Genomic DNA, 27,168 nt, shown 5'->3' on the forward strand with positions numbered 1-27,168 from the left:
AAGAATTTGATGGACAAGTATCTCGTTCGGCGTGCACAAGAATTTGCTTGCATACAAAAATATTTGAAACTTTCCATGTATGTTTACATACAAACTGAATCTCACGGAAGTCATAATACTCACCTTTGCATTAATTATGTGATCAATTTATGTGGTTAAATTAATTGGATATCCCAAAAGCTATAACTGATTAATCAAACACCATTATTGATTGGATTAATATTTTTCACAGAGATTTAGACCATGTGATTAACTGTTAATCACCTCCAAAAATCATGAACACAAAGGTAATCAGTGCGATTTTAAATACACCGATTTAAGTATACTACATCATAAATCAATCTTTACTATTTTGATTTTTATAAACCCTAACTTTGCTTTGATACCAATTATTGGGTTTAAATAATAAATAACAAGTAGAAATCAAAATTGATCATGAATTAAAGAGAGGTTTTTGATATCATACCTGATTAAAAAATTAAACTTTAGATACCTTTGAGAATTCCTTATCGCTCTTTGAGAGATTGGAAAAAATAGAGCGTTTTATCCCATTCTGAAAGTTGTCGATATAATAAGTCTGAATAAGGGTTTTAAAACCCTTATATATAACAACAACCGCCGGGGGGGGGGGGGGGGGGGGGGGGAGAGACGACTTCTCTACAAACAAGCATACTTAAGTCTCCCTTCATATCATGGAAACTTAGATATTAATGGTTAGAATTAAATCACACCAAATAAGTTGGAAAATCACAATCCAACAGTATAAAAAACATACTCCCAATTAGATCATCAAATTAGAAAGTAAAACCCAATCCATCAAGTATCAATAATTACATTGTAATCCTACTTTAGAAAACGTAGTGCATAAGACCATAAAATAATTTTTATTGTTTAAAGATATATATATATAAATTCCAACAGTTATACCTTACCAACTTTCTATTAAAATGATCTTGAGTTAATATGCCAAGGGCCTGGCCCATTTTGTACATAATGTTATGTCCGGTACTGAATTCACCAATAGATTAGAAAAAAAATTAATTTTTTTTTTTGAATTTAAATTTTAAACACCGATTTAATGCACTCAAACATAACATAAGGGCAAACTTAATGGTATAAGAAAATAAGAAATTCATTATATATATATATATATACAAGGGCGGATCTAGGATGTCCTCGTTGGCCACACTTCTTGTAATGACCCGGTCATTTGCTTCCCTTTCCTTTTTCTTCAAATTTTACGAATGAATTTTTTTCGTTTAATTTTCTTTTCTGAGCTCTGTTTCGTGTCGCTTAATGTCATCCCGAGTGCTCGAAATTGGTTTTTGAGACTCTTTCATGTTAATTGACAACTTCCTTTGAGGACCGAATCATTTTCGCATTTTCACTTTTCGGACACTATACGCCTTTTGTCCTTTTCCATGTTTCGTCTTTTTTCCTATTTTGTCTTTTCTCCGTTTCTCACACTGTTGGCACAACCTCACTTCTCATGCTCGGAGTTGGTTTTTGACTTCACGTGCCTTCATCTTGAGTGGTTTCCTTGAAATACGTATCTTTACTTTTGCAAGAAAATACTCTGGTTGCTCCCGGTGCCCATAGGGGCATGGATGCACAATTCTTCAGAATCTTTTTCATTTCTTGGGGTATTTTTCATAAATATCTTTTGAATATATTTTATTTCATGGGCATCTAAGAAAATATCTTTTGAAAGATATTTTCATTTTGGGGTAATTTCGCAGTTAACCCTTTTTGTAGGGGTCATTGTGCAATTAACGAAAGTTATTGCAAAATGCCTCGTCTGGAGCCTAGATCCTTATACGGGATTTGTTTTCACATTTTTTTGAGTCATGGACTCTTGGAAATTCCTTCTGGTCAGTTTTCTCCTGTTTTAGGATTTTTGGACCTAGTTGCCGCCGAACTTGTTTGGGGCATAACTTTCTTCTCGGAATTCAGTTTTTGACGCTGTTTCTTCATTTGTTCATATTTTCTCATTTTAAATCTTTTTTGTTCACAAAGTTTTGCCATTTGAGCGCGTTTACTCAAATTCCACTTTTCCGGACCCGGCGGGGCCCGTTCGGGGCACTTTTTGAGATTTCTTTAAAAGGGGGGGTGAAATATTTTATTTTTCATCTTCTCCACTCTCCTTGCATGACCTGAAGCAGCCATGGATGCCCATGGAGCTTCCACCTTCACTCTCCTCCTTTGATTTACTTTTCTTAAGTGAAAAGTTTTCGGCCTTCACGGTTTTTGTTCCCCTCGACGTGTTCTACCATTCCCCCTTATTAGAATTCATTTCCGAGCACTTCTTGAGTTTGGGTTTGAAGTCAAGTTGTGATTTTCATGGGGCTTCCTTTGGATTCATGTAGATCGTGTTGTCCCCGTCAAAACCCTTCGATTTCGACGGATTCGGAACACTTTTCTTCCGGTGGGGATTTGGGGTTTTCATCTCAAATTGAGGTAGGGGGTGTTATAATTTACTTTCTTGCTATATTATATGCTTGTGATGCTTAAACAACTTGATTACATTCTTGAATCACAAAATCTAGAGATTTTATTATATATTTTTCTTGTGAAGGATTTAATTTTCTCGGTTGTCCATAACTTTGTTTAATCATGTGGTATGATAGAATATTACCCATTGATATGTAGATTGACATATATTAAGTCTAGATTATTTGGACAAGTAATGAAGATTTTATTTAATATTTATCTTGAGTAAAATATTAAATCATGTGGCCTTATCTAACTTTAAATCAACATGTGATAGCATATTATATTAGGCTTTCGCATGCTCTTCAACATAGATTAATTTGAGAATAATCGGAGAAGTTTTGAAATCTAGTAATATTTAATTAATTAGATTAGTTAAATTGCTCCAAGTATGCTATTCATCCCGTTGGATTTACGACTTGAAATTCTTGCTATGCATGTCATATAGCTTCACATATATTAAATCTAGAATATTTGATTAGGTTTTGAAACTTTTCAATTATTATTTTTCTAGGATTAAAGTTTAATACTCGTGGCTGTACCTTGCATGAAATGTACTTGTACCGTGTTCTTAAATCAAGTTATGACATGTTGTAAAACATATATTAAATTGAGGTCATTTGGATGACTTTCAAAATCTAGAGATTTTAATTAAATGAAATAATTAAAATCCATTTAATGGTTCTATGCACTTGATTAAGTTTCTAATCTTGTATTCATGATTTTTTTAATAAGTTCCTTCACGTGTATTACTTTGAGCATAATCGGATAAGTTTTGAAACTTACATTTACTTATTTCCCTTGTATGGAACTTGACTCACATGGTTGTGTCATGTATGAAATGAACTTGAAACTTGACATTGAACTTGGCATTGACATGATTCTTGACATAACATGTTCGTAAAACATTTGGACTTGCCATGTAACCTTAATAATTTAATCCCTTAAGTAGATTAAATTTTATTTTATGTCTCTCTCGAGTTAATCATGCCTTGATATCATGTATCTAGACTTCTTGTATCTTGGTTTCATTAATGTGCTTAATGAACATGCTCATTTGTTTCAGAATGGTTTATTTACACATGTGTTGTTTAATATACAATTGAATCATATATCTTATACTTAAGGTATATTTGCTTCGATGGATTCCATGTGCTATTTATCTTGGTTGTGGTCTATATAAATGCACACATTGATTTCTTGACATTTCACATGCCATCATAGTTAAGAACTTAGGGCATAACTTGTGTGTTCCAAAATCTTGGTTGTGTATGATATGTGGTTAATGCATTTCTTGTATTTTGATACAATCTTGACTTGCACAACTTGTTGATTTTGGAACTTGGGATATCAATCAAGAATTGACATGGCTAGGACTTGATTCTAGTACGGGGGATTGTCCCTCTAAACTATAGTGCGCACTAGGGGAAAGGTACCCATGGGTTAGTAGCCCTAAAGTGATCTCAAGAGTACGGTTTTAATCCGGGCAATATCCGAGTCTCCACATTGGTTGATTTCACTCTTTAAATTTCAAGTTGCTATTCCTTAAAGATTTAAACTTGTCGTGTATGTGAAATGCTCCAATCTTGTCTCATCGCATAGATTTTATGCTTCTTTCGTGATTTAATTTCTTAAATTTCAAGTGTTGTATTCCTTGAAGATTTAAGACTCCTTTCATGTTGTATGGAAGATTCCATCCTTATTAAATTGCATATATGTTATGCCTTGTTCTTGATTTTATGTATAATTTCTTACCTTGTTAATTGGAATGCCTCAATTTTGTTTTATTGCATTGATACTATGTAGTATCCATGATTCTATGTAATATTCTTGTCTTGTTAATTGGAATGTCCAAACCTTGTTAAATTGTATAGATATTATGCCATGTTTTTGACTTTGTGTATTAATCCTATCGTGTTAATTGGAATGTTCCAACCATGATAATTGCATTGAAAATGAAATCCTTGTATTCTAGTATCTTTTTATCGTGTTGTATAGAATCATTCTAAATCTTGTTTAATTGTATTTGATAATGCAATTCATGTTAACCTATGTTCTAGTATCCTTCTTGTCATGATCTTGGATTATCCCAACTATGACTTGTTTCATGTGTGTATATATATCATGATTCTTGTTGCTATTACTCCATGATAGTTGACGATGATCCCTGAGTCTAATATTTGACATAGCCATTAGGTGGCATGATCCCTTTTGACACTCTTTTGATGTGTATGTAATGAGGCCGAAGGCCAATATCATATATTATGTATGTTATGCACTTTTACTTACAAACTTCATTATGGAAATATTGAAAATTCATAGATATTATGTCATAACTTTTGCATCGGGTGTGAGAATTCCATTTTCATTCTTTCATAGGGTCTCATAAATCATGTTTGAAGTATGACCAAAGGCCAAACGGTAATTTGAAATCATTTGTCAATTTTGGTTTTCATATTTTCCATTTCAAGTCAATTTTTGCCTTTTCGGCCGTTGGGGGGGTTGGATTTTGCATCGGTAGTATTTTTAAGTCATAAACCATTGTAGCACGTCCAATTAGGTAAGTTACATCTGCGTGTAAGATCGTTTCCGTGAAAAACCCTTTCCTTTGTGAATTGAGCCTCCTAGGGATTCACTTTGACATTTTGTTGCATAATCTGGTTTAGGGGCACTTTGGGGTTTTCCTTCGGAAATAAATTCCAGTCTTTATATGGTCGCTTAGAAAACGTGATTTTAGGGGGGGTTTATTTTTTGTGTTTTTCTAGAAAATGTTGTCTTGGTACCGAAAATCGATCTCAAAGTTCAGCTTTCTGTTTTTTTTTTTAGCAGCTTTTTGGACCTCCATGATTAGATTTCATGGAGGGGCATTTCGGGTATTCTACATTGCGTTTTTTTTTTTTTTTAATTTTCCCAGAATCATGTAGAAAACTCAATTTTGAGGGGAGTTTCTTCTTTGTGTTTTTCTAGAAAAATTCGTTTGGTAGCCCGTTTTCGCTCTCAGTTGTGGGCAGATTCTGAAAAAATTCATGTAGCAGCTTTTTGGGTCCATCTTGACCTATGCTGTTCAAGGGGCATTTTAGGGACTCTACATCGTGTTTTTTTTTTTTTTTTTTTGTTTCTTTCGCGATGTCGGGTAGAAAACGTGATTTTAAGGGGGGTTTCTTCTTCGTATTTTTCCAGAAAAACTTGTTTAAGGGTCCGTTCTTAGCCTCAGTTCTGGAAAAAAAATCAAATGTTGCTTGCTGTAAAAACACTATTCCTGCCCAGATTTCTTACCCAGAAAATAAGTTGATTTTTTTTTTAAACTTTGAGGCTTCATATCTTCATTATCCAGACTCCAAATCAAGTGATTTTTGAGTCTAAGTTTATTAAATTTTGCTTGTCTATCCAACGGTATGTACGGTTGCATTCAATTCTCTCTGAAAGGACCATTTTACCCCTCGCCAAATACCTTTGCCACATTTATTTGAAACCCAAAAGTCTAGTTTTTTTGTAATTTTGACGTTTCATATTTTCTTCATCCGGACTCCGAATCAAGAGATTCTTGAGTCTAGATTTATTAGTTTTTCCTTATCTATCTAATGGTATTCTCAGTTGCATATGATTTTGTCTAAAAAGACTAGTTTACCCCATGTAAAGTACCATTGCCGTACTTGTTTTAAAAACCCAAAAGTTTGATTTTATGAAACTTTGGAGTTTCATATCTTCTTCAACCGGACCCCGAATCATGTGACTCTTGAGTCCATCTTGGTTAGTTTTTCGTTTTCTTTCCAGTGGTGTGCTCGGTGGCACCGAAATCCATACTTTCAAAAATGACTATGTTGCCCCTTGGGGCTTATTTGTCATATTTTTGATCTTTTGCTTCTGCATCAGTTCTCATTGAGTTCCACAATCTCATGGAAGATCACTTTGACTTCTTAGAGTCTTATTTTCTGTTTTCGCTTTCGCATATCAAATCCGTTATCGGGTCAATTTTCAGTTCATTACAGGACACGCTGGCTTAAAAACCAGGGTCGTCACACTTCCGGTCGTTGAAGTGCTGGTTCCAGCTCTGATATCATTTGTAAAAATCATCACCCTTTTCGTATACAATATTGTCTGTTTTTGGCTCCTTTGGACTAGAGACCTCCTGAGTTGTCATTGAATGGTGTAGAACCAAAATATAACAATTCACCTTATCCAGGCAATGTGAGATCATGACACATGTAGCCTGACAGTGCTAAGCCACATCGCACCCTCCCATAGAGGTCGTCACATATTAAGTATCATTTTAAATTTTAACAAAAGACATCTATCAAGATAAAAATAAATAAATAAATAAATAGTAACTTATACTCAATAGTTGTAAAAGGAATGGAAAGGAGGAGTGGTTGTAAATAATATTAAATAATTCTCCCCTTAAATTGTAACTTATAATTTGTAAAATATTAAATAATTCTCCCCTAAAATTATTATTTTCTAAAAATTTCCCCCCTTTTTTTTATTCTTTTCCTTCTTACTTTTCTCCTTCCTCTTCATTTTTATTTATTTATAATTTTCTACAAATAATTTTACATTTTCTTTTTTCAATCAAACCCTAATTATTTTTTTAACGTTTATATTCGAAATAGAATGACCAATTATATTTCTTTAAGTACGAACATTAATAATTACGAATACTGATGAATTCATATCTCCCTTGCATTTGTCATTACATCTTGTACACATAAATTCATCTTATCATAATTATTAAACAATGGAGATCTAAACTTCTTAATCTAACTAAAATAGTATGATGAATATTATATGAAGATAAATAAATCAAAATTTATAACAAATAAATGTCAATAATGACTTTTTAAAGTATACAATCCCTACATATTTAGGTGGTACTACCTATTGAATTTGAGAAATCTGTTGACAAATTTCATTAACATAAATTTTTTTGGGTACGACACTCTTATAAGTAAATTCTATCTGCAAATATTCTTGTACTTGCGAGTGGTACATATAAATCTCACAACAATTTCTACCACTGGGATCATTAGCATGGCGAATTACCATATAACACAATGGCAAAAAAATTGAATAAAATTTACACATTTTTAATGTATTTATTAATATGACATATGATGATATATATTCTGAAACTATATAATAATTTCTTATGTTCAACACTGGAAGGCAATGACGACCCCACAGAGCCGTGAGTGACAATTGTGTGTGTTTAGCAGTGTCGTTTAAAAATATGACTCGTTAGGGTGACTGTAGAAAGCTCGTCGTTTTCATGCATCAATTGTACCACAGCTTCTATGATATCATTGTTTGATCTCATTTTCACACACTTTTTCTTTCAACTTGAAAGTTTTCAAACTGTTTGATCCGAAATTGGTATATTTTATTCAAACATCAGTTTCACGTTGGTGCAATTTAGCTGGGACCCTATCGTTTGTAAGCAAACATTAGTATAATTGTTCTGCCTGTAAACATGAGTAATGTCCTTTTTAGTAGCATTACAGGATGGATCAATTATTCTAGGTTGGCTATAAGCCTTGGTTTCCACTTTAGAACCACTGTCAGGGTCAATTCTTTTCAGAATTAAATGTTCAGGGGGAGGATGGACAGAGTGGAAAACCTTATCTTCAGATGTGGTCCATGGTTTGAGAAAATCATCCAATATGTTTATATTAACAAGAGAATGATTGGTCATGTAGAACCAAGAAACAAAAGGTATAACCATTTTGCGTTCTTGTAGAAAGTCATAAAATTGGGTTTTAAAAAGTTGTAATTGATTTTGGTCAAAACTTTTGAAATACCAATTTCTGAATTCTTTATATTGATCCTGTTGAAATTCAGTATTAATGGCAATTCTATCAGGGACAAAATCCATTAAAACTAATATTCATGAGGGTCATTGATGTCTGTGGGATCTTCAAACTGATCCTTGACAGATTCATTTAATTGCAGGTTTCACCAATGCTTTGGATAAGGAAGCTTCTGGAGGAGAAGTTTTAGAGTGGATATTTTTATCATAGACAATTGAATTTCTGATTGATTAAATCATCTTGATTTCCACAGAGGAAGTTTCAGTAAGGATGGCGCAGACTATTGGGACTCTCTCACCGGTCATTTAATTTATGTGATAATATCAATAATTTGCAGAAGTGTGTGGAAAACAGGTGTCAATTTGGGAGCTGTAGCCTGACCTTTCAATTCATGTATTTTTTTTTTTTTTTTTTTTTGTCATTCAATTCATGTATCAGTAGATTTTTATTAGTAGATATGATTTCTATGGTTATAAAAAGTCGTGTTCGTGGCTCTTCATAAATAAGAAAAGTCCTGTCTCTACATGTGTTTGGGTTGGAGTGGACCTACAGTAGATCAGACAATCAAACATGCTACTGTTATTTAACATAATGTAAGGGCAAACTTAATGGTATAAGAAAATAAGAAATTCATTATATATATATATATATATATATATATATATATATATATATATATATAAAAGGACGGATTTAAGATGTTCTCGTTGGTCACACTTTCGATTGTTAAAGTGTTGGGTTTTAGATCTGATATCATTTGTAAAAACTTCACCCTTTTCATATATAATATTGTCTGTTTTTTGCTCCTTCGGACTAAAAACCTCCCGCGTTGCATCATTAAAGGGTGTAAAACTTATATATAGCAATTCACCTTATCCAGATAATATGAGATCATGACACATGTAACTTACTAGTGCTCAGTCACATCACACCCTCCCACAGATGTCGTCACAGGTTAAGTATCATTCTAAATTTTAACAAAGGAGATATATCAAGATTAAAAAAAAAAAAAATAAATAAAATAAAAATAAAAATAGTAACTTATACTCAATAGTTGTAAAAGGAGTGGAAAGGAGGTGTGGTTATAAATAATATTAAATAATTCTCCCCTTAAATTGTATCTTATAATTTGTAAAATATTAAATAATTCTCTCCTAAAATTATATTTTTCTAAAAATTTCTCCCCCTTTTTTATTCTTTTCCTTCTTACTCTTCTTCTTCCCCTTCATTTTTTATTTATTTATAATTTCTACAAATAATTTTACATTTTCTTTTTTCAATCAAACCCTAATTATTTTTTTTTAATGTTGATATTCCAAATAGAATGACCATTTATATTTCTTTAAGTACGAACATTAATAATTACGAATATTGATGAATTTATATCTCCCTTGCATTTGTCTTTACATCTTGTACACATAAATTCATCTTACCATAATTATTAAACAATGGAGATCAAAACTTCTTAATCTAACCAATATAGTATGATGAAATTATATGAAGTTAAATAAATCAAAATTTATAATAAATAAATGTCAATAATGACTTTTTAGAGTATACAATCCCTGCATATTTAGGTGTACTACCTATTGAATTTGAGAAATCTGTTGACAAATTTCATTAACACAAATTCTTTGGGTACGACACCCTTACAAGTAAAATCTATCTATAAAGATTCGTACATTTGTAAGTGGTACATATAAATCTCACAACAATCTCTATTACTGGAATCATTAGTACGTCGAATCACTATATGACACAACGGCAAAAAGCTAAATAAAACTTACTTCAATGTATTTATTAATATGTCACGTGGTGATATAGATTCTAAAATCATATAATAATTTCTTGTGCTCAACACTCAAAGACGATGACGACCCCACAGAGCCGTGAGTGACAATTGTGTGTGTAGCAGTGTCGTTTAAAAATATGACTCGTTATGGTGATTCTAGAAAGCTCGTCGTTTCATGCAACAATTGTACAGAGTCCCAACAACCCAATTTTTTTGTGATTATCATATAGTTGCTTACATCTGTTATAAATGAAAATGGACCACAGCTTGAGGTGGTTCTACCTATTGAAAGGGCTGGTTTGGATTTTTCATCTTTTTCATTGGAAGTTCAGATTACTGAAAAAATCTAGTGTTCAATCTGTAACATCCTATATATATATATATATATATATAACGCAACGTGATAATGCATTGTAACAAGAGGTGGCAGCAACAACCCAATTTTCGTCATCTTCCTCTCTCTCTCTCTCTCTCTCTCTATATATATATATATATATACACACAGGAAGATGACGAAACTTGGTTTCGTCATCGTCCTCTCTCTCCAACAACCCAATTTTCGTCATCTTCCTATATATATATATAACAAGAGGTGGCACCAACAACCCAATTTTCGTCATCTTCCTATGGTTTGTTTACATATGTTGCAAAAGAAAATGGAGGGAAGTGCAGGACCACAAATTAAGGTGACGCGGCCTATTAATGGTCACTAGGATTATCAGTTTATATGCTTTTCAGTCACATTAATGCATTGTACGTTAAGCATATATTTTAAAATTACAAATCAGTGAGTCACAAATCACAATGGTGGGACTAAAGAAAGTACATCATTTTCATGCATTAATTATACCAAGTGTCCCCTATTGAAATCCAAATCAAATGAGTGGACCACAAGTTAAGGTGGGTACTCCCTATTAGTGAAATCCAATTCATAAGCATCATGTATAAATGAGGAGTATGTCTATTTATATAAATTGATGGACTTATAAATATGGTTATTTTTTGGGCTCAATTGTTTCAGCTAACACACGTATATTTTGAATCTGAAGCTAAACTGCTAGTTGTGGTTGTGGCAGGTGAGGGTGATGCTGCGATGGCAGTTGCGTCGCTGGTTTTTTATATTGTTGCAGCGTTGAAATTTTTTCCAATGGATACAGTGCCTCGTCTTCGGCATAGTGCAAATTGTGTGGCTCATGCACTTGCAGCTTTGTTGCGTGGGCAGTTGCTTTCTTATTGTCTTCTTTCTTCTATCCCTTATCACATTACTGAGTTGGCTTTGAGGGATCTGTATTTGTGCTCCGTGTAATGGTTTTGTTGTTGTTTGTCTTGCTGTCTTTGCTAGGGATATATATATATATATATATATATATATATGGTTATGATGTCAGTGCCATTCTCACCGATATGCGTAAGTGGTGACATCAACTATTGGATAATTATAATAATAAGAAATTAATACCTTACCAACTTTCTATTGACATGATCCTAAGTTAATATGCCAAGGCGCGCCCCATTTTGTACATAATATTATGTTCGGCACCGAATTCACCAATAGATTAATATAAATTTTTAATTTTATTATTATTATTATTATTATTTATTTTAAATTCTAAACACCGATTTAATGCACTCAAACATAACATAAGGGCAAACTTAATGGTATAAGACAATAAGAAATTCATTATATATAATATATACAAGGACGGATTCATGATTTGTTGTTGGGGTGAGTTAATATTTGGTTTGGATCTTTATTTTAGTATGATGGCTGAAGTTGACTTGAGCCTGATTAGATGGGTTAATACTATTAATATATATATATATATATATATATATATATATTTTGAGGGTGAGCTAATATTAGTATAGTAATTTTTTTTTTTTTTTTTTGGGTAGGCTCAAGCCCACCTAGGCTCACCCCTCCATCTGTCTTTGTGTATGTGTGTGTGTATATATATATACAGACTAGCAAAAAACACGTGCAAAAATTCAAGACTATATAATTTTAATCTAATAAATACTATAACAAATAGTAAGTAGTTCTTAGGAATAACATAATATTGCACAATGAGATAGCAATAGTTTACCAAAGAGTAGCTATCATTAAAATATGCATCCCCAATATGTACCTATTAAAAGCAAAGAAAACATCTGCTTGATATCAAGATTTTACGAATCAGTCTAATTTCACCACATTTTTTTTTAGTTAAAACTAATTTCACAACATTGTTAACAAATATTGACCGAATTAGTCCAATTTCCCCAATATACTTTTTTTTTTCTTTTCTTTTTTTAATTCCATGATTTTGTATCGTTCCCTTTTTAATTTTAAAAAATAAATAAAAACTGAATTCAAGTGAAGATTACACCTTTAAATTCTATATTAATTTCATATTAAACACACTTTTTAAAATTCTATATTTCGATTTAAAATATATAACTGAAATTCATTTAGACTTGCAAATGCATGTGATTATTCCTTTTTCTGTTGATTGTGTATCTAATGTGTTACAATTTATATGGTTGAACAAAGCAGGGATTGTGTGCATCGGCGTTGTGCTACAATAAGTGCATGCATTGTGTCCGAAAGAGGTCTCTGCCGTGGATCTGGGGAAGGTGGGCAGTTGTGTTTCATTCCTTTTATTGAAACTTTCAACAATCATCTTACTCCACATCTCTCTCTTATTTTTTTATATATTTAATGAAAAATAAAATAAAATGAAGTGTTACTCAAAATGTATAATATGTAAAATTTTCAATACATGAATCATATGATTTAATAAGTATTTTTTATTAAATTTGAAAACTACACAATGTTACGATCTCAATGCACTTGGATCCTCTACCAAAGGTGGAATGTTGATCATTCTGGGTGTCCTCATTCAATCTCCAAATTGCATTATCAAGCAACCAGAATTGATCCTCCATCTTTAATGAAGTATAAGACCTCTTTATCCTCTCTAAATAGGATTATACGATCTCCAACTATGTGACAGAATCCAAATCACACTCTATAACAGACTTAAAATTGATTTTGAATTTATTCTCAATTTTTTTTTTTTTTTTTTTTCGTCGCTTTTATCAACAAATTTAAGATTCTTTAATCATTGATCAAATAAGAAAGAAGATTAGTTGTAACTCACCATCATCACATGACATAGGAAGGATTGTTGTATGTCTTTGTCAAGCTTGTAAATTATTCCAATGATACTTTTTCGACAAATTAACCTCACGTGATTTTTGGGGCCTTCATTAATTAATTCACCCACGTTGTTTTTTTCCACGCTCAAAACTACCATAAAAAGCAAAGCATCTCAATCTTCCACACACACTCACTTCCCTTCCCAGTTACAGAGAAGCAAGCAAATCCTAAAAATCAACAACCCAACAGTCCTCACAAATTAAACTCTATTTCCTCCTCTCTCAAATTTCAGGAAAAACATAAAACCCTAAATAGGGACAACTGTCGATGGAGTCGATGGACACGAAACAGTAATCTCTCTTTTCTCTCTCTACATATTCACACACACATATATATAGATATCATATACATGTGTTTATATATTCTCTAATTCAATTTCTCTCTCCTCTTTCAGATCCGAATCTAGGTCGACAACCCGCGTCCATGTGACAGCCCTAGACGGCCTCGTCAATGTCAACTCTCTCTTCACCTTCGCCGTCTTCGTCGGTCTCTCTCTCACCACGCCGGGCACCCAACGGAGCCTCGAGGACCGAGTGGACTGCCACGCAGACGTTGCCGTCGCCAAGAGGCTCCTCGTGTTCGAGGTTTTTTCGTTCAGCTTCTTCCTCTTCTCCTCCCTTGTCGCGCAGGGTCTCAAACTGGCCATCAATCTGTTGAACAGCAAGGTAGAGCTTGCGGCTAAGGCAGACATTAACAAAACTGGCCTCAGAGTTGGGATGTTGTTTTCGGCCTTTGGATCGGTCATGGGTTGCGTGTTCTTGATGCTTTCGATGATCAATGTGATCCAGATTCGGTTGGGGACGTTGTCTTGTGGGTGCAAATCAACAATTCTTGCAGTCGCCGTGATGGTTATACTGGTTACAATTGCACTTTTGGTGTATATATCCACTGTTGTATATACTTTTATGACAAATATACCAGTGGAAGAGAAGCGCACCCACTAGATACGCGCTTGCTTATGGAAGATTTGGTCTTTGTATCTTATTGAATGTTCAAAATGTAAAATGTACTTTCTGTAAAATGTAAAATATACCTTCCGCAATGTAAAATATACCTTATTGAATGTAAAATTTAAGTGAAAACAAAAACCCATGAGCTAGTCTGCATTGTACCTTACCCTGCGATATACCCATTTCAAAGATTGCACTATGTTGATCATCAAACCCCAGGGGAAGGAATTATTGAAATATTTATTATATATATATATATATATATATATATGTATTATATTAATATATATTTCAATATTGCACTCCAATTGTTTTATTCTGCCATTAAGAATGATCGTTTCTTTTCCTTTTACTTTGTCTCTCTTATTTTAATAGACATGACATTTATTTGTTAAATTGGAAATGGTTTGTGATTTTCTATGAAACATGATCATGGATAATTGGATATAAGATTAAGGAAACCACAAGATATAAAGATGGGGATACAAATTTATATTTCTATATTGTATGAAGTATGTATAACAATTAAAACAGCCTGCATCCATTTTAAAATTAAAATCACATGTTATAATTAAATGTTATATAGTAGTTTAACTTTGGACTAAACTAGATATAATATCTACTCATTATATCTCAAATTTTTTTTGTTGAAAAATCTTTAAGTATTTAGAATTCTATATAAAAGTTATATTTTTAGAGTTCAAGGCTTGGACATGTGTCACGTTCTGAAAATTTTAATAAAATTTTCAATTTATACAAAAATTTTAATAAAATCCTCAATTTATACGAATCCAAATCCATCAAAATACAACCAGGATCATAAAAAAAAATGCCTCTTTATACAAAGTCAATTTCCTCAAATATACACAAAAATTCTCCTAATAAATAAAATAAATCCTGCAACGCCGACTTTTCCACCTAAGACTGAATCTAGTGATCTCCATTCATCTTAGTTACCTGAAACTAGAGGGTGGTGAGACAGAAAGTCCCAGTAGAAAAAACCATAATAAGAATTTCATAAGGGTTTAATAAAACAGTTTCACAAAATATACATACTCAGGTGAATATATAAACAAAATACATATGCATTTAATTAAAATGTTTAATAAAATTATTTAAAGTAAAATTACCGCAAGCCATTCAAGATATAGAGAAGCTTACACTTAAAAAAGAATTTCCTCACTGAATCATCAAAGCTTCAAGGTCCCGGACTCCTTTGCAAGCTCTCGACTCCTTCTCTATGCCTCTTCCACTCTCACTCTTTAATTCTCTAATTTCTCTCTTCTCTGTCTCGGCTCACTGTCCTCGAACTCTTTCTAATTTTTTTTTTTCCTATCTCCACTTGCTCACCGAAGTTACAAAACTGATATTGATATTTAAAGGCAAGTCCACCGACCACTCACAACTGCTCACCATATCCCTTCCATCAGAAAATATAATCACATTTGAACCACAAATTACACTAAGACCCGCCACCATCTCTTTCTTTCCCTACTAACCCGTGTCATTTCATCTGGTATCTCTCAAGCAACATCTCACGTAAATAAAGCAATATTTTGCTAAAATATCAACTAATAAGCCCCACCATTATCATATTACAATGTCCCTTTCTCTCACTCAAATCGACTGGCAGCCCCTTTTTGCTTCAACAGGCAATATATATATATATATATATATATATATATATATATCAAAAACCAATTCAAACTTCTTTAAATATCCATTCCTTTTGAGCCCGCAAAACATCACCAATTTTCTTTTCCCTTTTCCCACTTCGGCTGGTCCCTTCCATCATCCCATCATATTATATATATATATATATATATATATAGAGAGAGAGAGAGAGAGAGTTAACAAACCAAATCAAACAACTTTAGTGGGACCCTTCAACTACCTTATTACTTTTTTAATTTTCTTTTGCATTTTCGGCCACCTCTTCCATTATGTTCTGATGTAACAAAAACATATATAAAATATGTAACAAATAAAAATATATATATACTACAAGTCTCCGATTAAAATAAAATAATCAAACTTTGACAATTAAATTAAAATTCATAAAATAAATTAAAATTTTTAAAAAATCCGTATTATCACAACATGTGTCATAAAATACTATTAACTCTGTGACCTAAGAAGTATCATATGGGTGCTCAAAGTTGAGAACAAAAAAACAAATATTATGGAAACAAAAAACAAATATAAATATCCGCACTTCATAGGTGTTGATATTTGCTTTGGTAGATGATAACACGCGTAATAGTGGAAGAAGATCTAGAATTTTATTTAGTCTGATTGAAACATTACTTGTTCATTGAGTATTTAATTATTATTTGTGTATGACATGGTTCAACAAGAAATAGTACATGTTCGAATAGGAAAAAAATTATTTTTATTTTCCTTTTAATGGTTTTTGCAATTAGTATTGTCTTTATGTTGGAATAGTAGGACTAGGAATTTCCTTTCTTTGTCTTGTAAGCAGATTTTCCAGTTGGTTGTCTTTGTTTTTCTTTTTTCTTTTTCTTTTTTTTTTTGGTTAACTGGTAAGCCTGTATTGAATAAAGAGAATGTACAAAGGAAAAGAGACAAGAACACAAAGCACAACAAAGCACGTACCACCAGGAGCAACCAAGAACCATCACAGTAGATGAGCCCAACGAGCAACAAAAATCCTATCCGGCTAACAAGAGATGACCATGAGCTATTGAACAGCCCTGGTTGAATAAATGCACCAAGTCTTCAGATTTATCAACCTGTCTGAGCTCAGCAGTGCTTCTCAACTTGATAGAAGCTATTCTGCATCTGATGCAGTTCTTAATGAGGTTGATTGTGTGCTGTGCAGAAGAGGATTGATTGCGAAAAGCTCTTGCATTTCTTTCCATCGAAATGAAGTAAATAAAGGCAGAAAATAGTAACTTGTGTACCAAATGGGTCTTTGAATTCCAATTTTCTGAGCACCAAACCACCAGGTCAGACCAGCAATTGGGGAGAATATAAAACCCTGGAACATGCTGTACAAACAGCCAAATTTCTGCCGAGAACTTGCACTTGAAGAAGATGTGGTCTAAAGATTCTTCTTTGGTGAGGCATAAGTAACATGCATTTGTATAATGCTTCTTCTTCGTTAGCTTAGAATCAAGGGTTCTGAACCGTACCTACCCCTTAAACCAAGCCAAGATAAAGTTGTGTTTAGGAATATGGTGCTTAAACCAAATAAGCTTGTGCCAAGGTTGGAGCAAGATAATCAATAGTTTTGGATAAGGAGAATAAATTAGTTGGAGATGGAGTCCAACTAATCACATCCGGAGCAGTTGATGGAGTAGGCAGAGATTGAATCTGTGATAAAAAAGATTAACCGTGCAGCATGGCTATTAAAATCGCAATTCTGAGTTGTTGAATTGCGCGATTCTACAATTTATAATTCAAAATCGAGTTAAATCTTAACAAAATCGCTCAATTGGTAGAATCGAATGTATAATCGATAGAATCATGGATAGAATCGTAAAATAGTACGATTTTACAAAAATGGGTGTTTGGGTAGGCCTTTATAGTATTTGGTGTTTGGGCCTTTATTCTATTAGTTGTTTGGGCCACGCCTGGTCCAAATATTGTATAGAAACTAATAAAAAACCTCTTCAATCTTTAAAAGTTAGTTTGGTTAGCATGAATTAGTGAAAAAGGAAAAGAAACAGAAATTTTTTAAGATTTTTAGTCGTTTGGTTAGCATGAAAAGGAAAGTTTTTCAAAAAAGTAATATTTTCATAACTGTTTGATTTTCCTCAAAATGTTTCTTCTATAAAACACGGGAAAATTTTAGTTTCGCGTGAAAGTTATATCATTATATATTAATTTCCTCTTATACTCTTGTGTAAAATGTTTCTTTTTGTTTCTTCATACTCACAAAAGGAGAGTTTTCTTACACAAATTAATACTCCTAACTTGATTACAACTCTTTTACTCTTGAAATGAAAATTCTTCGCTACACTTACAAAACAAAGTAAACTGATCTAATAGCAGAGTCCTAATATAAAATGAAAACTTCAAAAAAAAAAAAAAAAAAACTATATAAAGAGACACATACATATCTAGACATATATATTTATTTATAAATCCAATTATATATATTATTTTATCACTATTATTATTATTATTAAATTCATAAGGGTAATTTAATTGTGTATATTATTTTACTAATATTATTATTATTTAATTGTATATATTATTATTATTTTACTATTAAATTCATAAGGGTAATTTTGACATATAAAATCATTTTCCTTTCATTCTCTTGCTATCCAAACTAATTAAACAACATTTTTTCACAAGTTTCTTCAAAAAAATTCTTGCTAACCAAATGCATAATAGAAAACTAATTTTCTTTTCTTTTCTTTCACTTTTCTTTCTTTTACTTTCCATCATCAATTTTTAACTAACCAAACGGACCCTAATTTTCTGATTAAGTGAATTGCATAAACTTTACAAAGGAACCAACTTTATAGGTCTCTCTTTTCTTTTCTTTTTTGTATAATTATGAAAATATTCTTAAATTGATTAAAAAAACTAAAATATGAAAAAAGAATATATGATAAAATTCTAAAATAATATTATCTAAATTTTAGTTTCAACTTGGGAGTACATTTAAAATAAATAAATAAATAAGCTAGTACTTTAGATTATTGACCTGTGGTGGAACCCAATATGAACAAAAAAAAAAAAAAAAAAAAAAAAGAAAAAAAGAAAAAAGAAAAAAAAGTAAGTAGGAAGAAATTATTATTTTTATTCACATCCTTATCAAAACTGATAGATACACTGATTGCAAAAAAGCAAAGACCCATGTTGTCACACTATAGCAGGGGCTAAGAACATAATAATTCATTAGCTACCGTGTGAAAGCAACACGCACCCAAATAAGTTTGTCACCAAATAGGTTTGTCACATATTCAAGAATTTGAAATTTATGAACTTATGAATATGTAATATTTTGTGTTTTGGCTTTATTTTAGTTATATTTTACATATCTTATTGTTCAAGAAGTTAATTTTAATTACTTTTTCATAATTTGGTAGAATTTTACTATTCACAATCCGATTCTACGGAACCTAAAACGATTTTGCGTAAAATCCCAATTTTAACGACCTTGCTTGAAAGAAGGGAATAGATGGCAGTGATGAGAGGTCCCAATGATATATTGTTGGAAATTAGGCTGTCAACCCCAACAAACATGTTGGGTTGAAGAATTTCCACATCATTAACAGAAGATCAAGACCGTTAAAAAAAAAAAAAAAAAAAAAAAACCTGCCCCAACGGGATTATCGATCTTTTTAGCATCCACATGAAGAAATGTGAGATTTTAATTCTGAAAATAAGAGTAGTAGCAGTATCAGAGACGGAGATGCTGAGGACCTAAGTAAGTCTCTCACTCTATGGAGATGCTGCGGACCTAAGTAAGTCTCTCTCACTCTATTAAGCTAGGTCGATACCACACTATCGTCTCCAATGAACCCATAGCAGCAACTGTGTTTCCACGTTATGAAAGAATGTGTTCAGTTCTTGACTATCAACATTATAAAAGCACACGATTGTAACTTGATTGGCTGGCAGAAACATAATTGATAGCAAACTTTAATCTCTTTTCCTATTCACTTTCTACCCGATGAGATTCGTTTTAACTAATATGTTATATTTATTTATTTATTTTTTAAGGTAAGAAGTGTTAGAAGTTAGATTAGTAAATGTAAAGAGCCGAAGTCTGGTACTCCAAAATTCACCAGAGGCACTAACTTATTGGGTTATCGAGACATCTGCAAATGTGTTAGATAAACTTGTTGTATTCATCTTAAAAATGACTTTAATAGTATGAAATTTTAAGTAAAACGTGTTGTATCGTATTAATTTACTCGATTAATAATTGTGTTGTGTTTGTGTTAAGATTTATTAGCATGAATAATAATTGTATCGTGTTCATGTTAATTCATATAATAAGATACTCGTGTCCTAACACACCAATGAAATACTCATGTCTTGACACGACACACTAATATAAGTTGGTCACTCTTATTCAATGTTGTACTAGCCGTTTATGTATTCAAGGAGGAATACAATGGCCATTGATGCAACAAAGGAGAAAGACGATGAGGTGGATGATGTCGGTGACATGGTCCTAGCCAGCTGGAGTCGATACCAAAAGGCTCACCAGGTGATGTTGGAGACCACGAATAAAGAGGGGAAGAAAAACTTTTTGGGCCGATTGTATTAGTGACGTGGTATTACCAATTGATTTTTTTTTTTCCTAATTGGTACTCAAACACACATGCCTCCGCTAAGGCTCGAACCCTTGACCTCTCTTTGGGAAGTTGGGGCCAGATACTACTAGCTAGGCTACGGACCTGTTGGTTATTACCAACTAATTAGATATGACCTACTAACATAGAATACTTTTATTTATGTCACAGAATACAATTGATTGATAGTACAGATAACGAAGTATTAACGATATAGGGAAGTCTTATTTAAGGAAAAAGAGAATGACATATATGACCCACGACGGAGGGGAGATAGACTTTTTTATTTTTTATTTTTAAATTACTTAAATGTTATGGGAACCGGTTTCAGTGAGGTCATTTTTGTCCATCAAATATAAGTTTTTTTTTTCAAAGGTATATAAGATAGTTTTTATACTAAAAGATAACAATATACTATGAGATCTGCAAAGATACATAATATACCAATTTATTAAAAAGATAAAAAAAATCTTTGTCAAAGAGGTAGTTTTTTCATAATTAAAATATCAAAAAATTAATATATATATTACGGAGTATTTGTTAGCGCACACAAAATTCATTAAAGATGGATGGACAGGTGTACAAGGAGATACTAAAAGGGCCATAATTCACATAAGCATGAAGTGTTATCCTTTTTCACTTTCTTCTCATGCTCATAAACACGCACGACTACAATGAAAAAATCAATAGGTACATTTGGGAGATAATGACTGATGATGAGTCACTCCACAAGAGCCGTTGTGGGACTGTCTCCGTTCCCGCCAAATTCAAATTCAGATTCAAAACCCAATCACTCCCCACAACGTAAGCAAATCATCACTCTGTTGCAGAAATGCAAACACATCAAACAAATCACTCCAATACACGCCAAAATCATCCGAAACGGACACGAACAAGACCCCTTTATTTTGTTCGAGCTCCTTCGCACTTGCTCCAACTGTAAGTCCATTGATTACGCCTACAAGGTTTTCCAACAAACTCGAAACCCTAATGTCTATCTCTACACTGCTCTCATTGATGGATTGGTATTGTATGGGTCATGTCTTGATGGGATTCGGGTATATTCTCAATTGGTCCACGAATCAGTTGTACCCGACAATTACGCGATTACTTCAGTTCTAAATGCTTGTGGGTTTGAATTGGCATTGAAAGAAGGTAAAGAAGTTCACGGACGGGCTTTGAAGCTCGGGTTGAATTCAAATCGATCTGTAAGGATGAAACTTATGCAACTCTATGGAAAATGCAGGGAATTTGATGATGCATGGAGGGTTTTCGATGAAATGCCTGAAAGAGATGTTGTTGCATTAACAGTCATGATTTCATCTTACTTTGATTATGGGTTAGTCAAGGAGGCGATTAGTGTTTTTTGTCGAGTTCAAAGTAAGGACACGGTTTGCTGGACGGCAATGATTGATGGGTTTGTTCGGAATGGGGAAATGAATAAGGCTTTGGAGTTGTTTAGGGATATGCAAAGAGAAGGTGTGAGACCAAATGAAGTTACTATTGTTTGTGTTTTATCCGCTTGTTCACAGTTGGGGGCATTGGAGCTAGGAAGGTGGGTGCATTCTTATGTGGGGAAGTCTGATATCAAGATGAATTACTTTGTGGGTTCGGCTTTGATTGACATGTACTCAAGATGTGGTAGTATTGATGAGGCGGAACAAGTGTTTAATGGGATGAAAGAGAGAGGTGTCAGCACTTACAATTCCATGATTGTGGGGCTTGCATCAAATGGGAAGAGCATCGAGGCTATTGAGATGTTTAAACGAATGATGAAGCAAGGGTTAATGCCAACCAACATTACCTTTGTTGGCGTGTTGAATGCATGTAGTCATAGGGGTTTGGTGGATTTGGGGTATGAAATATTTGACGCAATGACTGGATATCATGGGATTGAACCACGGATTGAGCATTATGGATGCATGGTAGACCTTCTTGGCCGTGTGGGTCGTCTTGAAGAGGCTTATAATTTTATTCTGAGAATGAAAATAGCACCGGATCATATCATGTGGGGAGCTCTGTTGAGTGCCTGTAAAATCCATGGAAATGTCGAATTAGGAGAGGTTATTGCAAAAATATTGCTAGAAAGTGGGGATGCTGATTCGGGAACTTATGTTCTTCTGTCTAATGTCTATGCTTCAATGAGTAAATGGGAGGATGCTGCAAAAGTGAGAGCAAAGATGAAGGAATGTGGTATTAAGAAGGAACCGGGTTGTAGTTCGATTGAGGTGAAGAATGAGATTCATGAATTCCTTTTGGGGGACCTTAGACATCCGGAAAAGGAAGCAATCTACAGAAAACTAAAGGAGTTGAATCAGATACTGAGATCTGAGGGTTACTCTCCAGAAACAGGTGTGGTTTTACAGGATATTGAGGATCAGGAGAAAGAAGGGGCCTTAGCTATCCATAGTGAGCGGCTTGCAATATGCTATGGGCTAATCTCGACTAAACCATATACCACAATAAGGGTCGTAAAAAATCTAAGAGTATGCAATGATTGTCATTCAGTGATCAAGCTCATTACTAAGGTTACTGGAAGAAAAATTGTGGTGAGAGATCGGAAAAGGTTTCACCATTTTGAAAATGGTGTTTGTTCCTGTGGGGACTACTGGTAAAACAAGAGAATTTAATTCCTAGAAAAAAAATGTGGAGCCCATTGCTTTTTGCCAATTTTTACTCGAATATATCGTTGTAAATTCCGTAAGTCTTACCATAGCAAAGCGCAATCGAAGAAGGTGGCACTGTTTCTTTCCAAATTCAGCACGCATTTGTTCATCGCATCAGTATATAGCATGTTTAGCTTCTGGAAGTGCAAGCAATAGATGGAAGATGGATGACGAATCCCATGTACCATCCGAAGTGCAGGAAGATATATCATTCAAGAATTTTGCCAATTTTTCCATCAGTTGATTTTGTAGAGTGATTTTGATTGTCTAGCTTTTCAATGCAGATGGAGTGAGGGAGACTGTAAAAACCAGATGAATTGATAATGTAAATCCTATAATTTTGTTGGCATTGCCATCACTCTAATCTATCTATGTTTGTATTTTAAAAAATGCGGAGAGTGAAAAACACCCGGTGTTCGCAAATAGGGTATATATCTCTCTATAGGTTCAAAAGTCCCTAATATTTATTTTTGGTGCGAACAACGGCATGTGGTCAGTATTTGAAAAAAAAAGACTAAAGTGCCCTTTTGTATTTGAAAAAATAAATAAATATAAAATGACCAATGTACCCTAACCAAACACAACATTGTTTGGTTATATGTAAAATGATATAAGGGCATTTTGGGAAGATCAAAAGGGTAGTTTAAGGAAATTTGTACCCTTTTTTAAAATATAAAGGTCATTACCGGCGTGCTTTGTGTCCCAGTTAGTGAGAAGCTACAAGGTGCTACACGGTTTGACGTGCGCGCCTCGGTTTGAGCCGCCTATCCCCTCCCCTCTGATTTCTAATTCTGACCAAGAAAAAACAAATAAAAAAAAAATGAAGGTCATTACTCAATACTGTGGGATAATCAAAAGTGAGAACACAACAGGAAATAAATAAATCGCTGCAAATAATGCTATTAGTAAGTCTAAACATATGGCCAAACTCAGTCTTACTTCTTATCAATTAAGTGTCCATGATACCCAAAACAATTTGATTATACTTTTTAATTAAATTTTTTTTTTTTCTAGTTGGTACTTACACACACATGTCTTCACTGAGGCTCGAACTCTTGACCTCTCTTTAAAAAATAGAAACTTGGTACCGCTAAACCACAGTTTGTACTTTTTAATTAATTTTAGGTGAGTACGACAACACGTGAAATTAAATGGATTAGAGAACTTCAGTGTCGTACATTTTAATTATATATTTAATTAACTTTGTCACTCTTTTATACAATTTACTTTTTGTAGCCTCATGCACTTGTGGTGGTCTCATGAGTTCGTGTCAATATACAAAGTTAGTATTGTGATATGAAGTAAATCGATTGATCTAAATACAAAATAAATTTGGTTCCTAGTTTCAATTGAACCAACTGTGGGTTAAATTTTCGTTTTATAATTTGGAAAAAATTCAACTATATTTATGTCAATTCTGTAGTTTAAACATGAAAATGTTATAGAGAAGTTGTAATAACACCATTTTCATGCTTCTTATTTAATTTTTTATTAAAATAGAAATATATACTTTATTTTTTAAGGTTTCGTTTAGTTAGAAGGAACAAAATACATTAAAGTAGAAGATAATAGCAAATGAAGAATTAGATTATTTTTTTAAAAAAAAAAAAAAAAAGATATAGAAGGATTTTGTTTAATAGTTTGAATAGCAAAAAAGTCATAAACAAATATTGTTATTTTTTTATTATTACTATTATCATTTTGTTTTATATTAAACCATAAATAACTTCTTAGGACATTTGGAAAGAGAAGCACATACTATTGGGTAAGTGCAAGAAACATTATGAAGTATTCATTTCGTAATAATTTTATTCCTATTTAAAAATGTGTACAAAAAACACTCCTATTTTTTTTTTTTTATGCAAAAACAACCCTTAATTAATATAATATTTATTTTACCCTTTTACAATTTCAAAAATGCCCCTAGATAAATCAAAAAAATTCTCTGCACCTCGGGCAACAAGGACCTCTGCAACTCTCTCTAACTTTCTCCAAACATTTCTCCCTGCTAATTTTCAGTTTCTTTTCTCTTTTTTTTTTTTTCTTCTGTAATTTCGATTCTCTCTCTCTTCCAAATTCCAATATTTACCCTCTCTTATTTCTCTTCCTCTCTCTATATACATATATCTGTGTGTATATATATATACACACACATCTAATCTATATATCTTTCTTCATTTCTCGGAGGTGGTGACCACCACCAACTTATAAAAAATAGGTTTAAAAATGCCAATTTGTCTATATAAATATGACATAAATTTGCAAACTTAAATCCGGATCTCATTGAGAGCTTGAAGGGAAGATCCAAAATTTGACCTTCGTGCAGGAGGTTCTGATTTTGGGCTTCAATTGGGTCGGTGGGGAAGAGGTGGTTGACGATCGGGTTTGTAAATTGGCAAGGAAAGAGCACCACTACCGGCGCAAGGACTGGACGGCAATGAGATGTGTAGGGCGAGCTAGGAACGGCGACGGCGATGCACGAGGGATCTGAACTTACCGATACCGACGTCCAACGATGTGGCGATGTGCAACTTTGAGGACGGCGGCGACACAACTGGCCGGCGATGAGATGTGTTTGTCGAACTCACTTTTCAGATAGTTCTCCGTCGCCGCCGCCGCTTCAGAGCACCACTATCCTCGCTGAAGACATCTCTGTCGCCCTCGTTTTAGTCCGCCTCATCACCGGTTCAAACCATCGCCGCCCTTCATCCCCGTTCCTCGACACAACTGGGTGGTGGTAGTGAGATGTTGAGGTTGTGATTGGAGAGTGGGGTAGAGATAGAAAGAGAGAGGAAATGGGGTTGGGTTGGAGAGATAAAGAGAGGGAAGGGGGTTGTAGGCATCACGAGCATATATACTGGGTTTAAATTATTCTATTCCAATATTTAACTAATTATTTTTGCTAATAAAATACTGGAAGAAGATAGAGAAGGTGTGTAAGGTTAGCATCATTAGGCGGAAGAGCTGGCCATTCTATGCGATGCCGACGCCGAAGTAGGAGTCATCATTTTTTCCACACCGGCAAACCCTTTTTAGTCATTTTATAATAATAAAAAAAAATTATATATTATAAAATGGGTTGTTAAGGATATTTTAGTTCAAATTTAATAAATATGACCTATTTGCAAAAATGTCATAGTTTAGGGTGTTTTTTTTTTTTTACATTGGAGGGGTGCAATATGCACTATAAACATGTTTTTTGCATTTGACCCCATACTATTTTTTAAAAATGATAATAAACTCATTTTTATTTCAGAGTGAGAAAGGAAATGAGATAACCATATGTTCAAATATGTTACATAATAATTAAGGCCATGAAAACAATCGGACTAGTTTTCATGATATTTTTTAAGTGTTTGGAAAAAAAAGTTATGTTACTATTCTTTTAAGAAAGAAAAATGATATAGAGTTGGAATTAAACGTCATTTCTTACTTAGATAAATACATTCGAAGTTGTAAAGGGTCTTCTTCAAAAACTGAAAATTTATTGTGTTATTTTGCAATATATATATATATATATATATATATTTAAAAAAAATTTTGGTTTTGAAAAAATAATTTTCTCCAAATATTTATTTTTCCAAAACCTTAAAATTATGACAACCGTTGATGAATGGGCCGCACTTTCCTACAAAATCAGGACCGTTAAAAAAAACAGAACAAAAAAAACTATTAGGATTATCGATCTTTTTAGTATCCACATGAAGAAATGTGAGATTTTGATTCTAAAAGGGTTTAATTCAGTTATACCCTTGCGGTTTGTCCAACCCCCCCTCCCCCCACTTGCAAAATTTTAGTCAAACCCTTTACTTTTTCTGACACACATCAGTCTCCCCACTCGGTCAACGGTCAAAGCTGGTCAGAGGCACTTTTTGTCGACATCAACAAAAAATTAAATTTTAATGCATAAATTGCCCCTCAATGGTTATGTTTGGCTACAACATATGAAATCCCCCTCAACGGTCATGTTTGGATATTGGTAC

The 27,168-nt window shown here is 33.1% G+C and overlaps 2 protein-coding genes, 1 long non-coding RNA gene and 1 other non-coding gene across 4 annotated transcripts; 3 read left to right on the plus strand and 1 right to left on the minus strand.

Moving 5' to 3' along the window:
• Positions 1 to 12,615: 12,615 nt before the first annotated feature.
• On the plus strand, positions 12,616 to 12,763 carry LOC132310967 (small nucleolar RNA snoR135). The gene has a single exon (XR_009482794.1). It is a non-coding gene; the product is annotated as a small nucleolar RNA snoR135 (small nucleolar RNA).
• A 425-nt stretch (positions 12,764 to 13,188) lies between these two features.
• On the plus strand, positions 13,189 to 14,546 carry LOC132306571 (uncharacterized). The gene is made up of 2 exons (XM_059804007.1): positions 13,189 to 13,578; positions 13,683 to 14,546. Exons 1-2 carry the CDS (start codon positions 13,556 to 13,558, stop codon positions 14,230 to 14,232), a joined length of 573 nt encoding a protein of 190 aa, XP_059659990.1. The 5' UTR covers positions 13,189 to 13,555; the 3' UTR covers positions 14,233 to 14,546.
• On the minus strand, positions 14,337 to 16,021 carry LOC132306572 (uncharacterized). Its single transcript, XR_009482046.1, has 2 exons — positions 15,369 to 16,021; positions 14,337 to 15,201 (listed from the first exon to the last, which is right to left on the minus strand). It is a non-coding gene; the product is annotated as an uncharacterized LOC132306572 (long non-coding RNA).
• Positions 16,022 to 21,060: 5,039 nt separating this feature from the next.
• LOC132306573 (putative pentatricopeptide repeat-containing protein At5g59200, chloroplastic) lies at positions 21,061 to 23,576 on the plus strand. The gene has a single exon (XM_059804008.1). The coding sequence runs from the start codon at positions 21,233 to 21,235 to the stop codon at positions 23,132 to 23,134; it is 1,902 nt and encodes a 633-aa protein (XP_059659991.1). The 5' UTR covers positions 21,061 to 21,232; the 3' UTR covers positions 23,135 to 23,576.
• The last annotated feature ends 3,592 nt before the right edge of the window (positions 23,577 to 27,168 follow it).

The sequence above is a fragment of the Cornus florida genome, unplaced genomic scaffold, assembly GCF_030987335.1.
Source record: "Cornus florida cultivar Cherokee Brave unplaced genomic scaffold, ASM3098733v1 CherokeeBrave_3.0.0_Hap2_Chr05, whole genome shotgun sequence".
NCBI classification, from domain to species: domain Eukaryota; kingdom Viridiplantae; phylum Streptophyta; class Magnoliopsida; order Cornales; family Cornaceae; genus Cornus; species Cornus florida.

Excerpts from the sequence above, each read along its gene's own strand:
- LOC132306571 (XM_059804007.1), top strand. The coding sequence starts at position 13,556 with ATGGAGTCGATGGACACGAAACA. Across the intron at positions 13,579-13,682 it reads GAGTCGATGGACACGAAACA|ATCCGAATCTAGGTCGACAA; the intron begins GTAATCTCTCTT and ends CTCCTCTTTCAG.
- LOC132306573 (XM_059804008.1), top strand. The coding sequence starts at position 21,233 with ATGATGAGTCACTCCACAAGAGCCGTTGTGGGACTGTCTCCGTTCCCG.